This window comes from Myotis myotis, unplaced genomic scaffold, assembly GCF_014108235.1.
Source record: "Myotis myotis isolate mMyoMyo1 unplaced genomic scaffold, mMyoMyo1.p scaffold_m19_p_5, whole genome shotgun sequence".
Classification (NCBI taxonomy): Eukaryota; Metazoa; Chordata; class Mammalia; order Chiroptera; family Vespertilionidae; genus Myotis; species Myotis myotis.
Genome location: NW_023416357.1, coordinates 19562477 through 19584231, shown reverse-complemented (window position 1 = coordinate 19584231; position 21755 = coordinate 19562477). Strand labels below are relative to the sequence as shown.

The 21755-nt window shown below is 37.3% G+C and overlaps 1 protein-coding gene across 2 annotated transcripts in view; it reads left to right on the top strand.

Moving 5' to 3' along the window:
• CDH12 (cadherin 12) overlaps positions 1–21755 on the top strand; it is a 723975-nt gene that overhangs the window by 659002 nt on the left and 43218 nt on the right. For both annotated transcript variants that reach the window (XM_036310943.1, XM_036310944.1), the window contains one exon: positions 7124–7291. In XM_036310943.1, coding sequence (XP_036166836.1) covers positions 7124–7291 — 168 coding nt within the window. The remainder of the gene's footprint in view (positions 1–7123; positions 7292–21755) is intronic.

Genomic DNA, 21755 nt, shown 5'->3' with positions numbered 1-21755 from the left:
ATTTTGGCATAAACTATGGAATAGATTTTTTGAAGCATTGATTTTCACTGGAGACAGAAGTCTTGATACTAACAATACCTCAGACCACTAGACAGGAAAAGAGTGGATGATGAAACGCTTCATTAATAAAATGATAACTAGTTTTCATGCACAGAAACCATTAAGAAGACTTCTTGTCAAATTTATCACCTTGTGGTTAATAAGAGTAAATAAAAAATCAAGCATAATTGCAATTTCTCAGAAATAGTCTCCATTTGTTCCAGCCATATAGCTTTCTTTTATGATTCCTTTTGCTCTTATTAAATAAAATGCATGAGAAACTATTATCTTAAAAGTTTCCACATTTGAGTATAGATGCAGTTGAAAACAATTTTTAAAGAAAGAGTCTCATCAAAACTTCTGTTGCCTAAGATTTATGAAGAGATAAATATAACCATTTATTTTTCATTTAAAATAAAGAAAAAATATTTAAAGATTTCTTTATTGACACTGTTGTGTGACAAACATTATTTGGATTAACTGAAAATTTTTTTCTGAATTAGTGTTCAAATATTCATTTATATGCCTTAAAATACCATTAAATATTTTTAAAACTCACAAATAGAGATAAATCTATAAAATATTAAATAACATTGACATTGTTAATTTTATAGCCTATTACATATTATATTAACATGTTATGCTATATGACATACATTTTTACACTTAACATTTAATTAGAAAAACATTCACAATTTATAAAACATCAAGCAAGAGACATTGTAATATTTTACATAGTGTAAGAAATCAAGATGTTAAATATCTCCATATAATTGATTATAGAATTATTTAATTGAAGAAAATAAACATGAATTATGTACCCTATGTCTGAAATTATATTTAAGATTATTTTAAATTATTTAAATCTTTCCCTAAATGATTTCAAAAACTAGTCTGATGTGGATAACTAGATACTGCTACTATGGGTATCATGTGGTGATATATTGTATTTTCCTAAATTATCTGAGCCCCAACTTGGGAGAACATTATGATATAATTTATCTAAATTTAATTTTTCACTTCTCCGAACTTTAAAAATTTTATTGAGGCAAAATATACATAATAAAATTGCCATCTTAGCCATTTTAAGTGTACAATTCAATGGCATTAAGCACATTGACATTGTTGTGCAACCTTTATGACCATCTATCTTCGGAACTCTTTACAATATTATGTTCATTGTCAAAAATAATGTGTGTTTATGAGTGTTTATTTTATGTATTTAAACATATTTCTAGATTTCATATGAAAACAGTTAAGTGAGAATGGAGTTCCATGCATAAGATACTCGCCTCCGCCCTTTGTCCTTTATTCACAATTCTGATGGTATGTGCTCTGAGAACCTCTCCTAGCTTATGTTCAGGGAAGTCTGATAAAGGTTGCTGAGAGAAATTACTCTTTCTTGAGATTTTTGCTTTTTAAATTTGACTATCACCTTTATTTCAGGAATTATAATCTTCAAGGCTCTGTCCTAAATGAAACCTTCTGCCATATCCTGACTAATAATAATTTTTTTCAGGACTTTAAAAATGTGTTGGAAGCAAAATAAGTCAGTCACAGAAAGACAAATATCACATGATCTCACTCATTTGTGGATTATACTGAACAACATAAACTGATGAACAAAAACAGATCCAGGGCAGAGGAGCATTGATCAGATGCTAAAACCTCAGAGGGAAGGTAGGGATAAGAAGGAGAGATCAACCAAAGGACTTGTATGCCTGCATATAAGCCTAACCAATGGACACAGACACCAGGGGATAAGGACATATATGTAATACCTTAATCAATAAAGAAAAATAAAATAAAATAAAATAAAATAAAATAAAATAAAATAAAATAAAATAAAATAAAAAAATAAAAATGTGTTGGTGTTTTGAGCCCCATTTAAAAGTAAAGCACTGTCCAGAGTTTATATTTTATAGTAACTATATAAATACTTAAGAGTGCTTTATTATTTGAAAATGCTTTTTAATATTAATTCAGAGTTAAGTCTTACAGGATTCACACACCTCAGTTGGTGCTGGTGAGAGAGATATAACTTTTTTCTCTTCAAGAGTAAAAAAAAGAGCATTTGCTACAGAAAACAATCATTACTCTCCCCCTACCCCCCATTCGTACAAGGACTAATAGGAACTTAACAAGAAAAGAAAAACAATAGATGGTGATAAATGTAAGGAAGGAAATGTGTTAGGGGAATAGACAAGTATTAAGATGAAAAAAACAGGTTAGCTATTTTAAAATATTTTGCATATCTGTAGTAAAATTACTTGACTAAAAACATTCTGCAGACAATGGTTTCCTTGTGAGAACCATTGCCACACTTCGTGAGAACTCTGTGTGAACTTCACTTGCCTAATTTCAAAAGTCATGGAACGTCAGCAGACAGAACTAAGAATATTTGACCTTGAAAGGGAAGTGCTCTGGGGGGAGGTGCTACATGACTTTAGGAAGCTGGAGAGCTGTCAGGTACAAGACGCACTAGCCGTGTTCTGTGCTGCTGGAGAAATCGGCTGTCAATGGCTGGTATGAATTCCAGGAAGAAAAAAATTCATTTTATATATAAAAAAGATGTTAGTACCTGTCCATAATAAGAGTAGTGCTTTGTGAGATTATGCGCTTTAAATTGCTGGCAATGCTAAAGCAGATGATGAGTAATGAGCAAATGTTTTATCCTGTTGTTCAAATGACAGGATTTCCTTGATCCTCATGACTGAATAATATTCTATTCTCTGTGTCCAGTCTTCTTTATCCAATCATCCACAGGTGGATACTTAGGATATTTCTATATTTTAGCTATTGAGAATAATGCTGCAATGAACATGGAGGCACAGATAGTCTATGAGCCTCTGTTTTTATTTATTTTTATTTTTACTACATTTATTTTCTCTAGATATATGTCCAGAAGTAGGATTGTGGACCATAAGGTAGTTCTAATTTTAATTTTGTGAGGAACCTCCACGCTATTTTTCATAAGGGCTGCACCAATTTTCGTCTCCACCCACAGTGTACAAGTGTTCTTCTTCTCAGCTTCCTTCCAACATTTACTACTATCTCTGTCTTTATGATGACAGCCATTCTTACACCTGTGATACCTTAGTGCACTTTTGATTTGACTTTCCGTGATGGTTATTGATGTCAAGCACCTTTGCATGTGGCCATTTGTATAACCTCATTGTAAAAAAGTTATTCAGTTCCTCTGCCCATTTTTAACCATTTTTTGTTTTTTTGTTGTTGTTGTTGAGTTATATGAATCTTTCCTATTTGGGATAATAATCCCTTATCAAAGATAGATGTGCAAATATTCTCTCCCATTCTATAGATTGCTTTTTAATTTTGCTGACTGATTCTTTTGCTGGGCAGAAGCTGTTTAGTTTGATATGGTTCTGCTTGTTGATTTTCAAGATGCTTCCCAGAAATTTTATTTATCTTTGAAAAGCACTGTGACTTCCTTCCCCCACTGTGGTCTGTTTTGATACCACCCTTCCCATGGCAGGATGCTGTGGCCACCTGGGCTCTCCCTGGGTGCTCTGAAGGGCTGTGCTCCCCTGCTCTGCCTCCCTGGGGTACCCTACCCTATGTTATTTCCAGGTCTGCTTTCTCCACTTCTCTGAGATTGCAGCTCTAAAGCTTTGCCCGAGAGTAGGTTTCTGACACTGTGTTTAACGGCACTTGATTTCTTTTTCCTCATAGCACTAATCACCATCTGAAATTAGCTTAATTATTTAAGTACTTCTTTATGGCCTCCTCACCACCCCACATGAACACATAGCCATTAGATGTGCATTCCACACAAAAATCTTGTACAGAGACTGTATTAATTATTATCCCAGATGGAAACAGATGGCACCCCATTGGGCAATTTGAGATTCATTTAATAAGAGAGCTCTTTATTAAAGTGTGAGCAGACTGTAGGGAAACCATGGGGACAGGCCAGAATCTGGAAGAGGAATACAAGTACATTCAGTAGCCACACTGGGGCTGAAGGAATGAGAAGGGCCTGGAGACACTGTGGGGTGAGGGACTGTGACAGGAAAAAGGGGGGTTTCCATGAAAGGAATACCCCAACCTCATTCTCCTTTACACCATGCCATCTCCTGACAATTGGCCTAAGGCAACCAGAAGCCAGAGAACAGACAGAGGTCTAGGAAAGTGTATGAAGTGGATCTGGGGGAATAAGTGAAAGAGTGTTTGCTATTATACCTTCAAACCTAATAACAGGGCCTGAATGAAGCATATTTTAATACAAATGGTCACAGAATCTACTGTTGCATGTCTCAGTCCTACCCTCAATTCAAGAAAAGCTTATATAAATATCCTGGATTATCACATGTAATATTTTCTTCCTCATATGTAGTATGGAATTATTTTTATCTCAATTTGTTTTCAGCATATTTAACACATTTTTACAAAATAGGCTGATATCCACCCAGATTAAGGATCTTGTATACAATATGTGGTGATTGCAGATGGCGAATATATCCCCTGGAAGACTTGCATTCCTGGATATATATATATATTTTTAAGTTTATAATTCCCTCAGCCATATATTTCCATTAATTTTGGCAGAAATAAAATCCATTTTCTTCATTCTTGTTTTTACTCTAATTACCATCTTAATTATATATGTTGGAAAGTTTATTAGGTTTAACACACTCAAAACCTACTAGGAGCCAATGAATATTTACCTATCTACTCTTTTTTCCCCCCAATAAATAGGATGTATTCCAGATTAATTAAAGTTTGTGGTGGCACTCCTACAAAGTACTAATACTGTTCCAGAAAATGCATGTGTGTGTGTGTGTGTGTGTGTGTGTGTGGTGTTTTTTTTTTTTTTCTTTTTCTTTTTTCTTTTTAGGCTGCAGCTATTATTACAGAAGGTTGTCGCTGCATCTTTATATACAACTATGGAAAAATAGAGATGGGCTCATGAACTGAGGCCTAGGACCTGAAATAACAGAATGCAGCATTTCTCTCTGCTGGTTACATTTGACTAGCACTTAAGCCCGGTCCTTGGCAAGGTTCCTCCCTGCTCAAGAGCACGCACTGCCCTTCTGTTTGTTTGGCTTTAAAAGTTAAGCAGGTAATAAGCAGTGTGTACCCAGAAGAGTAACTTCTTGAAAAGTAGGTCTGTTTCCCTTCAGGCTGATTCCATGGACCACAATGTTTCAAGATTCTCTTCTCACATTGAACGTTGCCTGAATCCCTAGATTCAACTCTAAAAATTTAAATTCTATCAGTGTCATATTTTATTTCCCGGGGACAGGGGTTTTCAGTGGAAATGGTTGTGGGGAGCAGAAGCACATCATACTCATCAATGAGATTTCTTTGAAACTACGTGAAGGGCCTTGTTTGCTCTCTAACTTCTAACACGCCTTCCGGTTGAGCAGCATTACACCGGAAGTGGGGCTAGAAGGAGCAGAAAGGTCCCCTACCGGACTCAGGATGGAGCAGGAGGGCGGGGCAGTTTGAGGTCATGTTGGCAATTGTCACAGATCACCAGAAAGAAAAAAATCTAGGCTTAAGTAAGTCTGTTAATGCTTACTTGCTCTCTTTAATAACAACCTAATATATGTGTGTGTGTGTATAACACATTTATACATTTTCATATTGGAAATATTCATATTAGAAATTAATTGAGTAATATATACATATGCATTTTTCATATTGAGAATGAATTGAGTAAAGATAGATCTGGTCAACAACAGGACAACACACCATGCATATGAATTAAAACCCAGGCATTTATCTAAAAATATAAGCATTGTAATGCAGGCAGAAGTCATATAGCTTAAGGCATGTAGGACAGGCCATTGAGGTGCAGAGGTGAAAACTTTTAGTTAAGAGACTTGGGAATGAAACATTAGAAAACTGAAATTAAAAGAGGAAAAACAGATTGGAATAAAAGTCAGTGCCAATGCATGAATAAAGCAACAGTAGCAAAAAATGGAGCTTGCCTTTTTTGCAACTATTTCCTGGCAAGGGTTAGAAGAAATCTTAGATTGTAGTTAAATTTGAATTAGCAGCAAAACAAGATTTGGTAAATTGATAGTGGAAAAAATAGATTAAATGGGGATTGATATTTAGCTTATGATTCGGAGGTTGTATTTTGTGTCTGTGTCTGAGAGTTGATATTATCTTTGTCCTCACATGTGCTACTTTATTTAAGGAACAACGCTATCAAAGACACATGGGTTTAAGATAAATCCTCTGCAATCTTTTGCTAAAACTACTGGCTATAGATTGGAATTTGGCATAAAATTTATTTATAATGTTATTTCAACAAATCCAGAAGGTTTTAGTTATTTCACTATGAATAAATAGAAATAGAAATTAATTCTACACTTGGGCACAGAGTGGAAAAATAGGATATGCGTATATACTATATTATTCATAATCATAAATTTAGTTATTTATAGATTCATTCATTTATTCAGCCAATCTTTCAACTAGTCAGTTATTCTAACTGAATTCCTTCTAAATGGCAGGCACTATCCTAAATGGGAGGTAACTTGGTGATAAGAGAGACAAGGTCTCTGTAACAAAGTTTCATAAGACTTAAGTAAAAAAAAACTAGTGGCTAAAATAATTAAGAGGAATCTCTAAAGACAAAATAAAATATACGAAGGGGATACTTAGTGTGTTTAAAATGGTAATGGATTTAACCTAAAAAAATTAAGAATGAAGAAAGAAATGGTCATCTTTAGAAATCTCTCACTCAGTGTAATCGCTTAATGTTTTTAGTATATTCATCTATAATTGAACATTTTCATTCTCTTTTAAAGACAGGATCATTCTGTATAAATAACGACTGACCCGGTTGACTAATAAATGACCACCTTTTACAGCTGACGCATTATTCTTCAACCACATTCCACAGTGCCACATTTCATTATATGGCTGTCACCATAACATGTTTATGTCCTAACCACACTTTGGGTGTTTCAATTTTTAAAAGACACATAATTTTTGTTGTTGTGTCCTTGCTAGTGAATCTAGGTAGAATCATTTTCTTGTTGTGGACTATTTTCTTTTGGAAACTACAACTTGTGATATTTATCTTTTGTTATTTTTTTTCCTTAAGGTGTTATTAGAACAGCTTTGCCAAACATGGACAGGGAGGTCAAAGAACAATACCAAGTCCTCATCCAAGCCAAGGACATGGGCGGACAACTGGGAGGGTTAGCCGGAACGACCATAGTCAACATCACCCTCACCGATGTCAATGACAATCCACCTCGATTCCCCAAAAGTATGTTCTTTCCTGTTAAGTCTAAATCAGTGCAGCTTTTGAAAAATGCTCTTACATTTCAACCAATACTACCGGGATTGCAATAGTTTTTCAGATACTTTTGGTCTTTGATAAGCATAGAGTAATGGATAAAAATTAAATGACTTCAGATTTTCAGTTTTCCATTAGACTCATGCACAGTGTGACTTTAATAGAAAATAACATAAATGAGTCAAAACACATAAGTCTTATGCTATCAATTTCTGTGGAAGTAAAATATTCACAATAGATTGGGATATTGCTCTAATTCATTAACTGAAAGGTAATACACTTGACAATTGCAATGTATTAAGACATATTTCACATATATGTCACCATGTTATTTGCTATATCATTTAATTACCATAAGAATTCTCTGCCGTCTTTTTAGTGATTATGTGTTGAATCATCCTCATATACTTTTTTTTATCAGAGAAATTAAAGTGATGCTATTTACATTACTTTAATTCTATTTTATTTTGATTTTGCAATAGGTAAACATTGCTATAGTTTCAATGATAATAGAATGATTCATACATATATCTTCTCTATTACTCAGTTTCTCATTGAAAGTGAATACCTCTCACTTGCATTTTATCTAGTTTTCTTTTGCAGTGTTACATTTAACAGCCATCAGTACCTGTTCAATTTCTGATACTTTTTCAAGGATTAGTTCAGTGTTCCTGGGACTTCCGATACAGAAACTACATGTTTCTATTTCTGGTAAAATAAGAAATTCAAGCAAATCGCTAGGTACTCATTTGCAGGAACAGTTTAAAAAACAAACAAAACAAAACAGAAAATGATTCTCTTCTGACTCCAGAAGCAGAGTTTAAGTTCATCTAATAAAGTTATGTAACACTGAGAATCTTAATGAAATGGGCATTTTATTCCTTCAGCTATGTTGTTTTCCATATTTTACTACTTTGTCATTTTTTCCTTAAATTTATTATCCATTTTTATGGAAATATATTTACTCAGTGACCATAAATTTTACTTGCCAATGTTATGAGTGGCAATTAGAAATCATCACACTTTAGCAAATGCCACATCTATATGAAAAATGACTGGATAGCATTTGTTGTGGTTAACAACACAGAGCGTCTTAGAGCAATACGTTCCCTTACTTCGCTATTAAGGGAAACAGAAAAAATATAAATTAATGTTAAAAAAGGAGAAAGAAATATGCATCTGATTATCTAGCACATGAGAATAATAAGGAATATGTTCCCAACCCAGCAAGCAAGGCTGTTGTTGCTTTTTCCTACTGCATATATGTGACCAGCTGTAATAGCTAATTAAGGAAGATGGTTTGGGAGATACTCTGCTTTTGATACAATGTGGCATTGGGAACCTGGGTCCTCTTTTGGGTTTTGTGCATATAAAGTATGTTCAGTCTAGAGTATAGGGAAGAGAAGACATCTTCCTAGAGGGTGTCAGTATTCTTATCCACAAGGAGGATAGTGGAGCTTTTATCAGATGAGGACTATAAAACTCGGCCAATGAAAGGATAGAGCTCTTGCAGGTATGGATGGAGGGCAGTTTGTCAAAGTCTGGGAAGGCCGTAGGTGCAGGGAAATGGAAATGTCTCCAGGGGAGAGGAACTAGTATGCTCAGGAAATCAGGATGGAGTGCAAAGGCCCCACTGAATCAGGAAGGTCACTTCCAAATCTTAATTATGAAAGGGAATCTGGATGAAGCCATGGGCCTGTTGGAACGCTGCATTCCTTCTAACTTGACTTAATGTGAAAATCAAAAAGTTGTTACTTTCTTTTACCTGTTGCTCTAAAACCGTTCATTAGAACAAAGCTGCAAAAGAGTTGCATGACATATGTTGAGTTGTCACCATAAACAGAGAAAAGAGAGGGCAGAAGAAATATACCAAGTAGATCCCTGTGATCAATTATTTTCTGCTTGTGTTACATGCATATTTGAACTATAGTCTGAACTTTAACAGGTGAGAGATATTTTTAAATCATGAGAAGAAAAGGAGCATTCACATTTTGCATGAATAAAAAATTAATCCCCTTGAAATGTTACATGCCTTTGTGTCAAGCCCTTTTTACTGTGCTGTCATTTTGAATTACATCCTTCAGGGGAAAAGACAGAATCCATTTATAAACAGAAAGCCATCTCTTTAGAAGCCAATGTTCTTTTTGCAGGAATATTTCTCACGGGGAGCAATTAAACTGCATATATGACATAAAATTACAAACTGAAATAATGGCCTTTTGAATGTAAAAGTCAAGGTAACATATATTCTATCCATAAATAATAACTAGCTAAATTTGTTCATGCCTGTTAAGCAATTACGCTGAAAAAAATATCTTCCTTTAGAGGAACGTCATGAGTTACATTTTTCATTGCTTAAAAGGCACAAGATAATTTCTTAACACTTACTAATCATATTTTGGGATTTTTGTGTGTACATTTACATATGTGACATTGTTAAACACCCATTGCATTCATTTTTTTCTATAAATCTGTTAGAGATGAAAATAAAAAGCATATATATTTGTATCATTCAAATATAAATCATTTGCTCTTTTATTGTTGTAAAATAGATGGTTTGTGAGATATCAGAACTTCCTACACATTTGATATGCTCAGGGTGATAATGATATCGACGCATACATTACTATGTGTCATGCTCTATGCAAAGTGACTTGCACATATGTTTCCATTTAATTGTTATTATAATAGTATAGCACTAGCTCAATTTTACATAAAAAACAGTAAGGCTATATGATTAAAAAATCTTAAGTAACTTTTCCAAGATCACATGGCAACTAGGTGAGAAAAACCAAGACCTAATTTTATGCAGGAACTTCTGAGCTCTAACATTTGATCACTCTCCTTCTTAGAAGGCAATTTTTGAGGGTAGTGTTTAGCCAAAAAAAATCCTGCACATATCCCAGAAAACTGTCCATAAAAAGGGTAGTAATACCGTTTCATCAATATAAATAATACCTGGCATGTTAAAAGAGCTCAGGTCAGTCATATGAAGGCAAAATACTTTCTTTGCAAAATCTTTTCCATCAAGTTATGAAGCTGCCATCTACTCTAGTAGGAGATATCTGTAGCAGGTCTCCATCTGTTAAAGTAAGCATGTTGACCGTTTCCATTATTTGAATTTTAAATGACTATCTAACAAGCTGATCTAAGTTATGCATTATGAAATCAAATCAATTAAGTGATGTGCTTAATTCACATAAAGCAAAATATCCACACTTTCCCCACTTAGTCTTTTTCTGCTATATATTAATTTTATAATGAATATAAAAATGACTGAAGTGAAAGGAAGCAATTTTACTCAGATTAAAAAGTATATACTGATTATTAATATAATTTCCCTAGTATCCTTTAAAAGCTTATTTATTTTATTATCTTTCCAGTCTATGAAAATTATATTATAGTACATTAAAAATTCCTTCATCTTTTATATATTATATATACAAGGCAAACTATAAGATAAATATCTACATACATGTAATACCTATATTACAAATGCAATAATACTCCAAAATAGAAATATGATCAAAATAATTATTGCCATAAATAGGATATGGTAATTAGATCCTACTGGGATCATCCTGTATAGTAAAAGGCTAATATGCAAATCAACTGAATAGCAGAACAACCAGTTGCTATGACATGCACTGACCACCAGGGGGCAGATGCTCAACACAGGAGCTGCTCCCTGGTGGTCAGTGCTCTCCTGTAGGGGGAGTGCCTCTCAGCCAGAAGCCCTGAGCTGGGCTCAAGGCTGGCGAGCACTGCGGCAGTGGAGGGAGCCTCTCCCACCTTTGCTGCGGCGTTAAGGATGTCCAACTGCTGGCTTAGGCTCGCTCTTCGTGAGGTGTCAGTAGGACATCCCTCAAAACCTCCCAGACTGCGAGATGGTGCAGGCCTGGCTGAGAGACACCCCCGCCTCCCCCCCCCCCCCCGGTGCACAAATTTCATGCACCAGGCCACTAGTTAAGAAAATATTTGTGAATAACATATAAGTTGAAAAGAAATATACAGTAAGAATTTCACAATAAAAAACGATATTGGTTATAGATTGCCACAACTCTGAAAGAGAAACATGTATTTATGTATCTCTGTGTGGTTTTGAATACAGGGGCAATATTTTATATCAGTATCTTAGAAAAGTAACGTTGATAACTTGGTAAAGGCTGAAGCAGAGTGTAGATGTTACACACACCCAGGGCAGTTGTTTTGAGGAGATACGCAGAGGCAGAATTGAGTGATGTTTCAGTGGCAGAATGGAAAGGACTTGGTCATATAGGGGATTCAGAGATATGTAAGATAAAGAGCCTGTGAAGAAAAAAATTTGAAGAGAAAGGTGGTTTCTCAGCTGCTATGATGACATTTGAGTAGAGATGAGCAGGAGATGGTTGAAAATAGAGGGATCCTCAAAGAGAAGTCTGAATCAAAAAAAAATTTCTGATGGACATAAACATAGAAGTGGTAAGTGCAGTCTGAGGCATGGATAAAATTAGGCAGATTATAGAAGACACAACTCTCTTTAAATTTTAAATACAAAGAAATCCAGGGAAGAGAATGAACAAAGATATGAGAACATAAAATCTAACCATGTAAAAACTTAAATGCAGGGTGGGGCAAAAGTAGGCCTACAGTTATTCATATGGAAAATAATACAATACTTAATTAATAACAATATAAGAATAAACTCTGTGCTTTTCACACTCACAACTACAAATCTACTATGCACCACCCTGTACATAAACTTATGATGGGTGGGTAATTTTTAATCATAGAGGTGAAGGCATCATAAAGTCACCATTTGTTTCAAATGTTTTAAATTTCTGTATTTCATATTTGCCTTATCACTGGTCTTAGTGTGTTCATATAGGAAAAGAAATTGGACTTCTAAAACATTTCTTTAGAAGAGTTAAACCAATTATAAGAAAACCCAAAAACCATAGAAATAAAAGATTTTGTTCATAAGAAATATATCACATTAACAAATGCTAGAGAAAATAAATTACATCATTCAGTGAATAATGTTGCATTGATTGCTAGTTTTATTGAAATGTAAATGTAAAAAAGTCTATATCAATATTTTGTATTGCATTAAGGGGATAAAAAAATTTAATCCCTTTCCTCCAGAAGCTCTATGTATAATGAGGAGATGGTTAAGTTGGTGGGAAATTATACTACCTAAAGTAAAATAAGTGATAACCTTATTTACAGAATGATATTTGAATGTATAAGATGGACACCCAAATAACTACAGAGTAGATCTGAGAGGATTTTAAAGGAAATAGCACCAACACTGATTTCTGAAACCTGTAAGAATTAGACAGTGTGAGAACAAATGTGTACCAAAATATTTTAGACCATTGCAAAAGCAAGATGTATTATTAAAGAATTGTGAAAAAATGGCAATGAAAAACAATAAAATAATTTAACAAAAATTAACTATAAGCTATCATTGAAATAACGGGAAATATAATTTATGCAAAGGGATGCCGGGAGCCGGTCCATCCTTGCTGTTTCAAGGGACCTGGCATATATGGCATACTGTTCTTAATATGTTTGCTCACCTTCTTGGCACTATGTGTTTTAACCAAGGTCTCTGAGAAAGGTTGTTTCCCCAGGGAGGGATTTTCCCCTGAAGTTAGGGAGGGAATAAAACCTCTTAACTAAGTGCCAGGTGGGTAATTAATCACTTTAACTACGAACAATCGTGCTTAAGCTACATAATCTTTACTCCCTGGAATGAAGATAAGAAACGCCCTAACCTTTGTAATAGAGATTGATAGGATTGAATCAACTGGTATAAATACAGATGCAACAAGACAGCAAGAGCCAGAACTTAGAACACAGAACTTAGAACACAGAACTTAGGACACAGAACTTAGAATACGGAACCAAGAGAGACAGAACCTAGGCACAGAACCTACACAGAACGTTCTCTAGAGACAGAAGAACTTCGCGGGAGAGAACATGGCAAAAGATCCTGGACTGAACCTGACTACAGAAACTGGCAAGAGAACCTGACTAGAACCTGGTGACTGAACCAGGCTGGAGAACCTGGACAGAACCTGGCTGGAGATCCAAACCAGACCTTCGCTGGAGATCCAGACCGGAACTTGGCTGGAGATCCGGGCTAGAGATCCTGCCAGGCTGCTGATCAACTGAACGCTGCCTCCATGTCATTCCTTCTTTGCCGACTCCGGGCTAGAGATCCTGCCAGGCTGCTGGCATCTGGGATGCCGGGGTCCAACCCCAGCGGGTCCAGGGGTCCCCAAAGGTGTGGACGGAGTCGGCAAAGAAGGAATGACATGGAGGCAGCGTTCAGTTGATCAGCAGCCTGGCAGGATCTCTAGCCCGGATCTCCAGCCAAGTTCCGGTCTGGATCTCCAGCGAAGGTCTGGTTTGGATCTCCAGCCAGGTTCTGTCCAGGTTCTCCAGCCTGGTTCAGTCACCAGGTTCTAGTCAGGTTCTCTTGCCAGTTTCTGTAGTCAGGTTCAGTCCAGGATCTTTTGCCATGTTCTCTCCCTCGAAGTTCTTCTGTCTCTAGAGAACGTTCTGTGTAGGTTCTGTGCCTAGGTTCTGTCTCTCTTGGTTCCGTATTCTAAGTTCTGTGTCCTAAGTTCTGTGTTCTAAGTTCTGTGTTCTAAGTTCTGGCTCTTGCTGTCTTGTTGCATCTGTATTTATACCAGTTGATTCAATCCTATCAATCTCTATTACAAAGGTTAGGGCGTTTCTTATCTTCATTCCAGGGAGTAAAGATTATGTAGCTTAAGCACGATTGTTCGTAGTTAAAGTGATTAATTACCCACCTGGCACTTAGTTAAGAGGTTTTATTCCCTCCCTAACTTCAGGGGAAAATCCCTCCCTGGGGAAACAACCTTTCTCAGAGACCTTGGTTAAAACACATAGTGCCAAGAAGGTGAGCAAACATATTAAGAACAGTATGCCATATATGCCAGGTCCCTTGAAACAGCAAGGATGGACCGGCTCCCGGCACAAAGGGAGATGAGGAGTAGTAGGAAAATGAATCATTTTAGGCATAAGCAATAAAATTGGAAGAGATAGGGAGCTTTCAAATAATAAAAGACATGCCATTACAGAAAATGTAAACCATTGTGTACATACACAATATATGAATATGTGATGAATATTTAGAAATAAAATTTGCAAATCAATTAATTAGGTGCAGTTAAAAATTAAGTTTGGCTAACAGAAACCAAAATATTATGAGAGAAAACTGTACCACCAAATTTAATTTTTCTAGACTCATAATATTTCAAAAAATATTTGTGAGTCCCTGGCCTGTGTTTCTAATTGGTTAGAGCATAGGCCTGCGTACCTGATAGTCACAGGTTCAATTCCTGGTCAAGGGCATGTACCTGGGTTGCAGGTCCAATCCCCACCCTGGTTGGGGTGCATTTGGGAGGCAAACAATTGTTGTATCTCTGTCACAGTCACATTGGGGTTTCTCTCTCTCTCTCTCTCTCTCTCTCTCTCTCTCTCTCTCTCTCTCTCTTCCCCTCCTCCCCCCTCTCTTCCCCTCTCTTTTTCACTCTCTAAAATCAATGGGTAAAATCTTCCCCTCTCTCTTTCACTCTCTAAAATCAATGGGGAAAATTTCTGTGAGAAATAAATGCTTTGGGTGAATAAATATCACCTTGTGTATTTCACTTCCAAATATTTGTCAGGAGCTTAGTTTATAAGATGCTAAATTTACTGATAATTTGAGATAAAGCTTTACGGGGCTTGTGTGTGTGTGTGTGTGTGTGTGTGTGTGTGTGTGTGTGTGCGTGTGTGTGAAATTATTGGGAAATATCACTCACACCTCCTAGAGAAGTACCCATTTACTGGGTTCTGTTAGATAGATCAGAAATTATATCTACAAGGACAAAAGAAGAGTTTACATATTTAATGGAGCTTTTAAGGAAATATTAAATGTACGCCAGAAAAATGGATGTACAATGGAAAGCTATTGATGCATTTGAAATGTTGTGAACTCTTGCCAACTCTTCATCATGTTTACTATTATGTAATGGGGAGAGTGGTTAGTATATAAATCATATTTATTAAAAATAGATATTTTTGAGAATCAGAAACACTTTTCATTCTGGCATTCATTAAGTAATATAAGTAGGTTGTTTTTCCTTGCTCATCTGTAATTGGTTTGATTGGGATTTCCAATGCAATTTCTTGAAAAATATTATAAAGAAATTCATTTTGCAAGGAAATATAGATATGTATTTATTGAATTTACACATTTGTACTTGAAAGCTAGAAGCTAGGTAATAAGGATGAGAGGATTGGAAAGACAGAAGAGGTATAATAAATGTGGATGCAGAAACAGAAGTCATTTTATCTTTAGAGTTATATTTTGCCGGGGTCCAACCCCAGCAGGTCCAGGGGTTCCCAAAGGTGTAGACGGAGTCGGCAAAGAAGGAATGACACGGAGACAGCGTTCAGTTGATCAGCAGCCTAGCCAGGACCTCTAGCCAGGATCTCCAGCCAAGTTCTGGTCTGGATCTCCAGCGAAGTTCTGGTCTGTATCTCCAGCGAAGTTCTGGTTAGGATCTCCAGCCAGGTTCTGTGTCCATGTTCTCTTGCTAGGTTCTCCAGGTTCTCCAGCCAGGTTCTGTAGCCATTTTCCCTCTCTAGGTTCTTCAGCCAGGTTCTGCCCAGGTTCTCCAGCCAGGTTCAGTCACCAGGTTCTAGTCAGGTTCTCTTGCCAATTTCTGTAGTCAGGTTCAGTCCAGGATCTTTTGCCATGTTCTCTCCAGCGAAGTTCTTCTGTCTGTGTAGGTTCTGTCTTCTAAGTTCTGTCTTCTAAGTTCTGTCTTCTAAGTTCTGTCTTCTTAGTTCTGTCTTCTTCTTACATCTGTATTTATACCAGTTGATTCCAATCCTATCAATCTCTATTCCAAAGGTTAGGGTGTTTCTTATCTCCATTCCAGGGAGTAAAGATTATGTAGCTTAAGCATGATTGTTCATAGTTAAAGTGATTAATTACCCGCCTGGCACTTAGTTAAGAGGTTTTATTCCCTCCCTAACTTCAGGGGAAAATCCCTACCTGGGGAAACAACCTTTCTCAGAGACCTTGGTTAAAACACATAGTGCCAAGAAGGTGAGCAAACATATTAAGAACAGTATGCAATATATGCCAGGTCCCTTGAAACAGCAAGCATGGACCGGCTCCCGGCAAATTCCCCCTTTTTTATTTTTTAAAAGCAGGCATTAAAAAGAAAAACCCCAAATGCTCTCTTGTATCCATTTTAAGAGTAGGATTGGCGCTTTCCGCTATTACCTGAGTCCTGATCTATCACCCCAGGGAGAGCTTGCCAATCCTGCACTTTCCGGGGTGGAAAGGCTGCAGTAGGGTTAAGGATAAGGCTCCTTGGGCCTACCTCCTCCCATGCCTTTACATTTACCTTTTCTTCCTCAGAAAAGCATGGACATACTTCTTGTATAAAACGTTCTGTCTGACTGGGAATAACCTTAATTCCTCTGCTAGCAAGCATATGTGTTAAAAGATCAATACAGAGTCTTATTTCTTTAGACTCAGTGTGGCACATCTTCTCCATCTAAGAATCAATACAGAGTCTTCTTTCTTTGGACTCAGTATGGCACATCTTCTCAATCTAAGTTCTGTACTATCCACCTTCTTACCCTACTTATCCTCTATAGGGGGGTCTGAAGTACCCTGGTGGAGTCCTATCCGTCCCGAATGTGGGGGTTCTCAATGGGGGGGGGCTTACCTAGGGGAATCCTGTTCCAGGGGTTCCCAAAGGTGTGGACGGAGTCAGCGAAGACTATCCACCCTCTTCCTACGGTGGAGTCCTATCCATCCCAAGAGTGGGGCTTACCTAGGGGTCCCTGTTCGGGCACCAGATGCCGGGGTCCAACCCCAGCAGGTCCAGGGGTTCCCAAAGGTGTAGACGGAGTCGGCAAAGAAGGAATGACACGGAGACAGTGTTCAGTTGATCAGCAGCCTAGCCAGGACCTCTAGCCAGGATCTCCAGCCAAGTTCTGGTCTGGATTTCCAGAGAGGTTCTGCTTTTTATTGTCTTGTTACATCCATATTTATACCAGTTGATTTTAATCCTGTCAATTTCTATTACAAAGGTTAGGGCGTTTCTTATCTCCATTCCAGGGAGTAAAGATTATGTAGCTTAAGCATGATTGTTCATAGTTAAAGTGATTAATTACCCGCCTGGCACTTAGTTAAGAAGTTTTATTCCCTCCCTAACTTCAGGGGAAAATCCCTACCTGGGGAAACAACCTTTCTCTGAGACCTTGGTTAAAACACATAGTGCCAAGAAGGTGAGCAAACATATTAAGAACAGTATGCCATATATGCCAGGTCCCTTGAAACAGCAAGCATGGACCGGCTCCCGGCAATATTTCTTTCCCAGAACACTCTTAGATCTCCTAATTCTCTTTTCTCTATATCTTCATTGATTTTGCTCAAGAAGCACTGAAAAATGAAACTTTTACCAGGTAAATCCTACCCACTCAATCCACCCTTAATTGGAATTTGCATTCATTAGTATAGCTGATTTAAGAAAAAAAGAAAAAAAAATGAATGTCTTGCATTAAAACACGCACACACACACACACACACACACACACACACACACACACACAACCTTCTATGTGAACCCAATGTTGTCTCTATTTGACTAACACTCAGGCAATAAAACCAAGTAAAATGAAATGGGAAGACCAAATGAGAGATTGCAGGTTAGCTCAGAAATGACACTCTATTGGTTCATCTCACTGCCTGGGAGTGCCCAGTTGTATGCTCCTCAGTTTCTTCATTTGTAGAAAGGTAGAGTGATGTGCTGGAGCTGGCTCTACCAGGACCTTAGATCCAGTTGTGTACATCTCCCAACTCTGTGTTCAGTGATGCCACACTGGCATAAATACTAAAATGAAGGGCTTACAACTGTCCTCCCTGCCTCTCTGACCTTATTATTAAACATTTACTAGGATATCACCAACTGAGAATAATAGTATCTACCTCACAGTCTTCATATGAGGATGAGATTAGTTTTTAAGAGAAAGTGTTTAGAAAAGTTCCTGGAAAATAGAAAGCACTATACAAATAATTGCTATTCTTATTGTGCCTATTCTACTGTACCTAAAAAGTACTATCTATTTTAAAAGTTCGTTCTTTCATGTTGATTTTCTAAAAGTGTATGCATTTTCTCCCACCAGTCCTCTTCATGGTAGAAGGAATGAAGTTTCTATTAAGAGTGATAAACATGACCCCTTTACCCTTGCCATGCAGAAGAGACTGCCGGTGAGGGGAGGGTGGGAAGAACAGACATCTGGACAAGAGTTAGCAGACAATTGCAGTGATACAGACAAGAACTATGAGTTATTTAATCCTTCTATGATTGTGGCACAGATGGTTGAAATGGCAGTGTGTGGATAGATTTGAGTTATTTTTAAGAGGTAAGACAATCAGCAATTTTAATGAATGTGCTTTGAAAGAGAGGATTCTAGTTTTGGAGATAGAGAGATTGTAATGTTACTTGCTGCGACAGTGGATATTAAAAAGGGCCTTCTTCTGGAGGCATAGCAGGTCCATGAGCTTAGTTTTGAATATGTTCAGGCAGAAATGCCTTGGAGATAGATATCCAGGTGAAGTACTGGAATCAGATGATGCTTTGTCATGTATAAAACTCAAATATGTATACAGGCCAGAATTAAAAGGTAAGGAAGTCTTAGCATGAATATAAAAAATGAAGTCATGGGACTGATGAAATTCTTGGGAAGAATAAAAACTTGGATAAAACAGCCTGAGATAATGGTTCCTGATCATGATTGCAAAGCAGAACAGCAGGCAGTTTAGTCAATCCTGCTGTTCAGGTCTAAACTCGGAACAATTAAATTAGAATCCCTTGGGCAGTCTTTTTATTTCTTTTTTTAAAAAACTTTCTACATCATTCCAATATGCAGCCAAATTTTAGAATTACTTATCCAGATTCTACTTGCGAACACCAACAAAGGAAGCTAAGAAGAAGGAAGATGTGTTTGGAGAAAAACCAGAAAGAGTGTCACAGATTTTAAGGAGCGAAGTGTTTCAGGAAAGATGGAATGCACACGAGTATCCAGTGCTGCTTATAATGAATTCAACTAAAAAAGTTGTCACTGGATTGATGGACAAGGTTGTCATGGAGATTTCAGGGGAAACTGTTTTTAGTAGAGTGGCTGGTTGAAATACTAGATGAAAGCTGCTTTGTGGAGTGATTATCTGGTAGGAATGGGTAACAAGGACTATCTTTGAGAAGTTCTGCTGGAAAAGAAAAGGCAAATCAGGAGGCTGGCTAGGATCAGATGTAGGGACAAGGGAAAAGTTTTGTAATGTGAGCAAATATGAGCAGCTTGCAGCTATTTGGAAGTATCTCATTTGAGAAGAAAGTACCGAATGAAGAGAAGATAGACTCTGTAGTGAATAGTACGATACTTACAAATTGCTGGAGTTTAATAAGAGGAAACAGACTAAAAGGTCATCTCAATTGAAATTGGAGAAAAGGAGCAGGAAGGCACACAGATATAACCATAGATTAATGTTGACGTTTCCACTGGAAGCCAAGATAAAATGGGAACCACATAGCCAAGTGTGGCCCCAGAACAAAACCGAATTTTCAATTGAAATGTCAGGATGCCCTTTAGACTCTTGGAAGAAATCTATCACAACAACCCTACTTGTATCCTTTTAACACACTTTTTATGGGGTGTGGGATGGAGGGAAATTTTGTGTGAAAGATTTCTTTGGAGAAGCCATGCGGAACCCTTATCTGATAAAAAATAAGGATTAGGGCTGCCCTTCTCTCGCCTCTCAGGTCTGGAGAGGGAAGCCTTCCCTTCAACATGGACCAATAATAAAGACCCAAACCTGGGTAAAATGCATGGACTGATACCTGCCTCATGCTTAAAATTGCTAAAGTGTTTTGAGAAAGAGAAAGACAGAAGAACAGGTTTCCTTCTGGGAAAGTAATGACAGCCAACAAAAGAAGGAGTTAGAAATGTGTAAGCAGAAAGGAGAACCAGCCCAGAGTCATTTTAAGACCTGCCGGAGAGATTTTCCTCAGTGAGGCGCTGTGTGTGGAACGGATGGCGAGGAGATGCAGAGCTTAGGGAGGACGTTATATCAAAGTAGAGGGAATGCCTTTGTCGGCGTCTGTAATAGGAAAAGCTTCCAAGAGCCCCCTCAAAGGTGCCACCAGGAAGAGTCAGTCCCAGAGAGACAAAACTATCCACTAAAGTAGAACAGCCCAGTTCCCTAGCTTTGCTGCCTCCTCTGGTTAGGCAAAATCACCCTGGCAAGCAAAGGATGAGACAGAGGAAAGCCTGCCAAGCCACTCATACCCCAAATTCCATCTGCAATTGGCCCAGTGTGGCTTGGAGATTGGTAGCAGACAGGAGATGTCTTACTTTTGTATGAGAATTGAAATACTGATTACTATGATAGACTGAACAATTCTGATGCCCAAACCTAGATTTTGGGAAATTAAATTGAACATCAGACTGTCTATTATTTAACAATGGGCAGAAAAGACAAAGCTTACTCTCACCGAAGAAAATTTAAAGAACAATAGGAGACAAAGACAAGCACATTGTTAATTACATTTGCATATTGGGCTTTTGTAAAATGACAGTAACACATGTGAGATGGTTTGAAGGTTCAGAAAGCTGAGCTATCTTCTATGTGCTATGATTATATTTTCCTGTGAAATATACAACAAAAATGAGAAATGTAATAGTAACAATTGTAAAACAGAGGTTTAGGAAGAGTTGTTCAATTTAAGAGTCATGATGAAATGGTTACCTTTACTAGTTTGCATATTTTTCAGTTAATCTTTTTTTAAAAATATATATATACATATGATTTCAGAGAGGAAGGGAGAGGGAGAAAGATAGAAACATCAATAATGAGAGAGAATCATTGATTGGCTGCCTCCTGCACGACCCCCACTGGGGATGGAGCCACAACCCAGGAATCAAATTGTGAGCGCCTGGTTCATAGGTAGGTGCTCAACCACTGAGCCCCTCTTGCCAAGCTGTAGCCAATTTTGAAGATGCATTTGAGGTTAGTGATCAAAATTGATTCCTCGGTCTAGCTGGCATGGCTCAGTGGTTGAGTGTTGACCTATGAACCATGAGATCACAGTTCGATTCCAGGTCAGGGCACATGCCCAGGTTGCAGGTTTTGGCTCATAGATCTATGCTCAACCAAGGAGCAATGCTGGGCTGAACCCCTTCCTTTTAATCACAGGGTTGGGTCTCTTTGCAACTAGTCCTCATCCTTATGTATGATGTAAAAGTCACCTTATTAACATAACTAAAGAAACCTTTCTAGCTCTCATAGGGTTTTAGGAACTCTGTACCAAAAACCAGGGACTGAGGAAGACCTATAATATATATATATATGTTATTA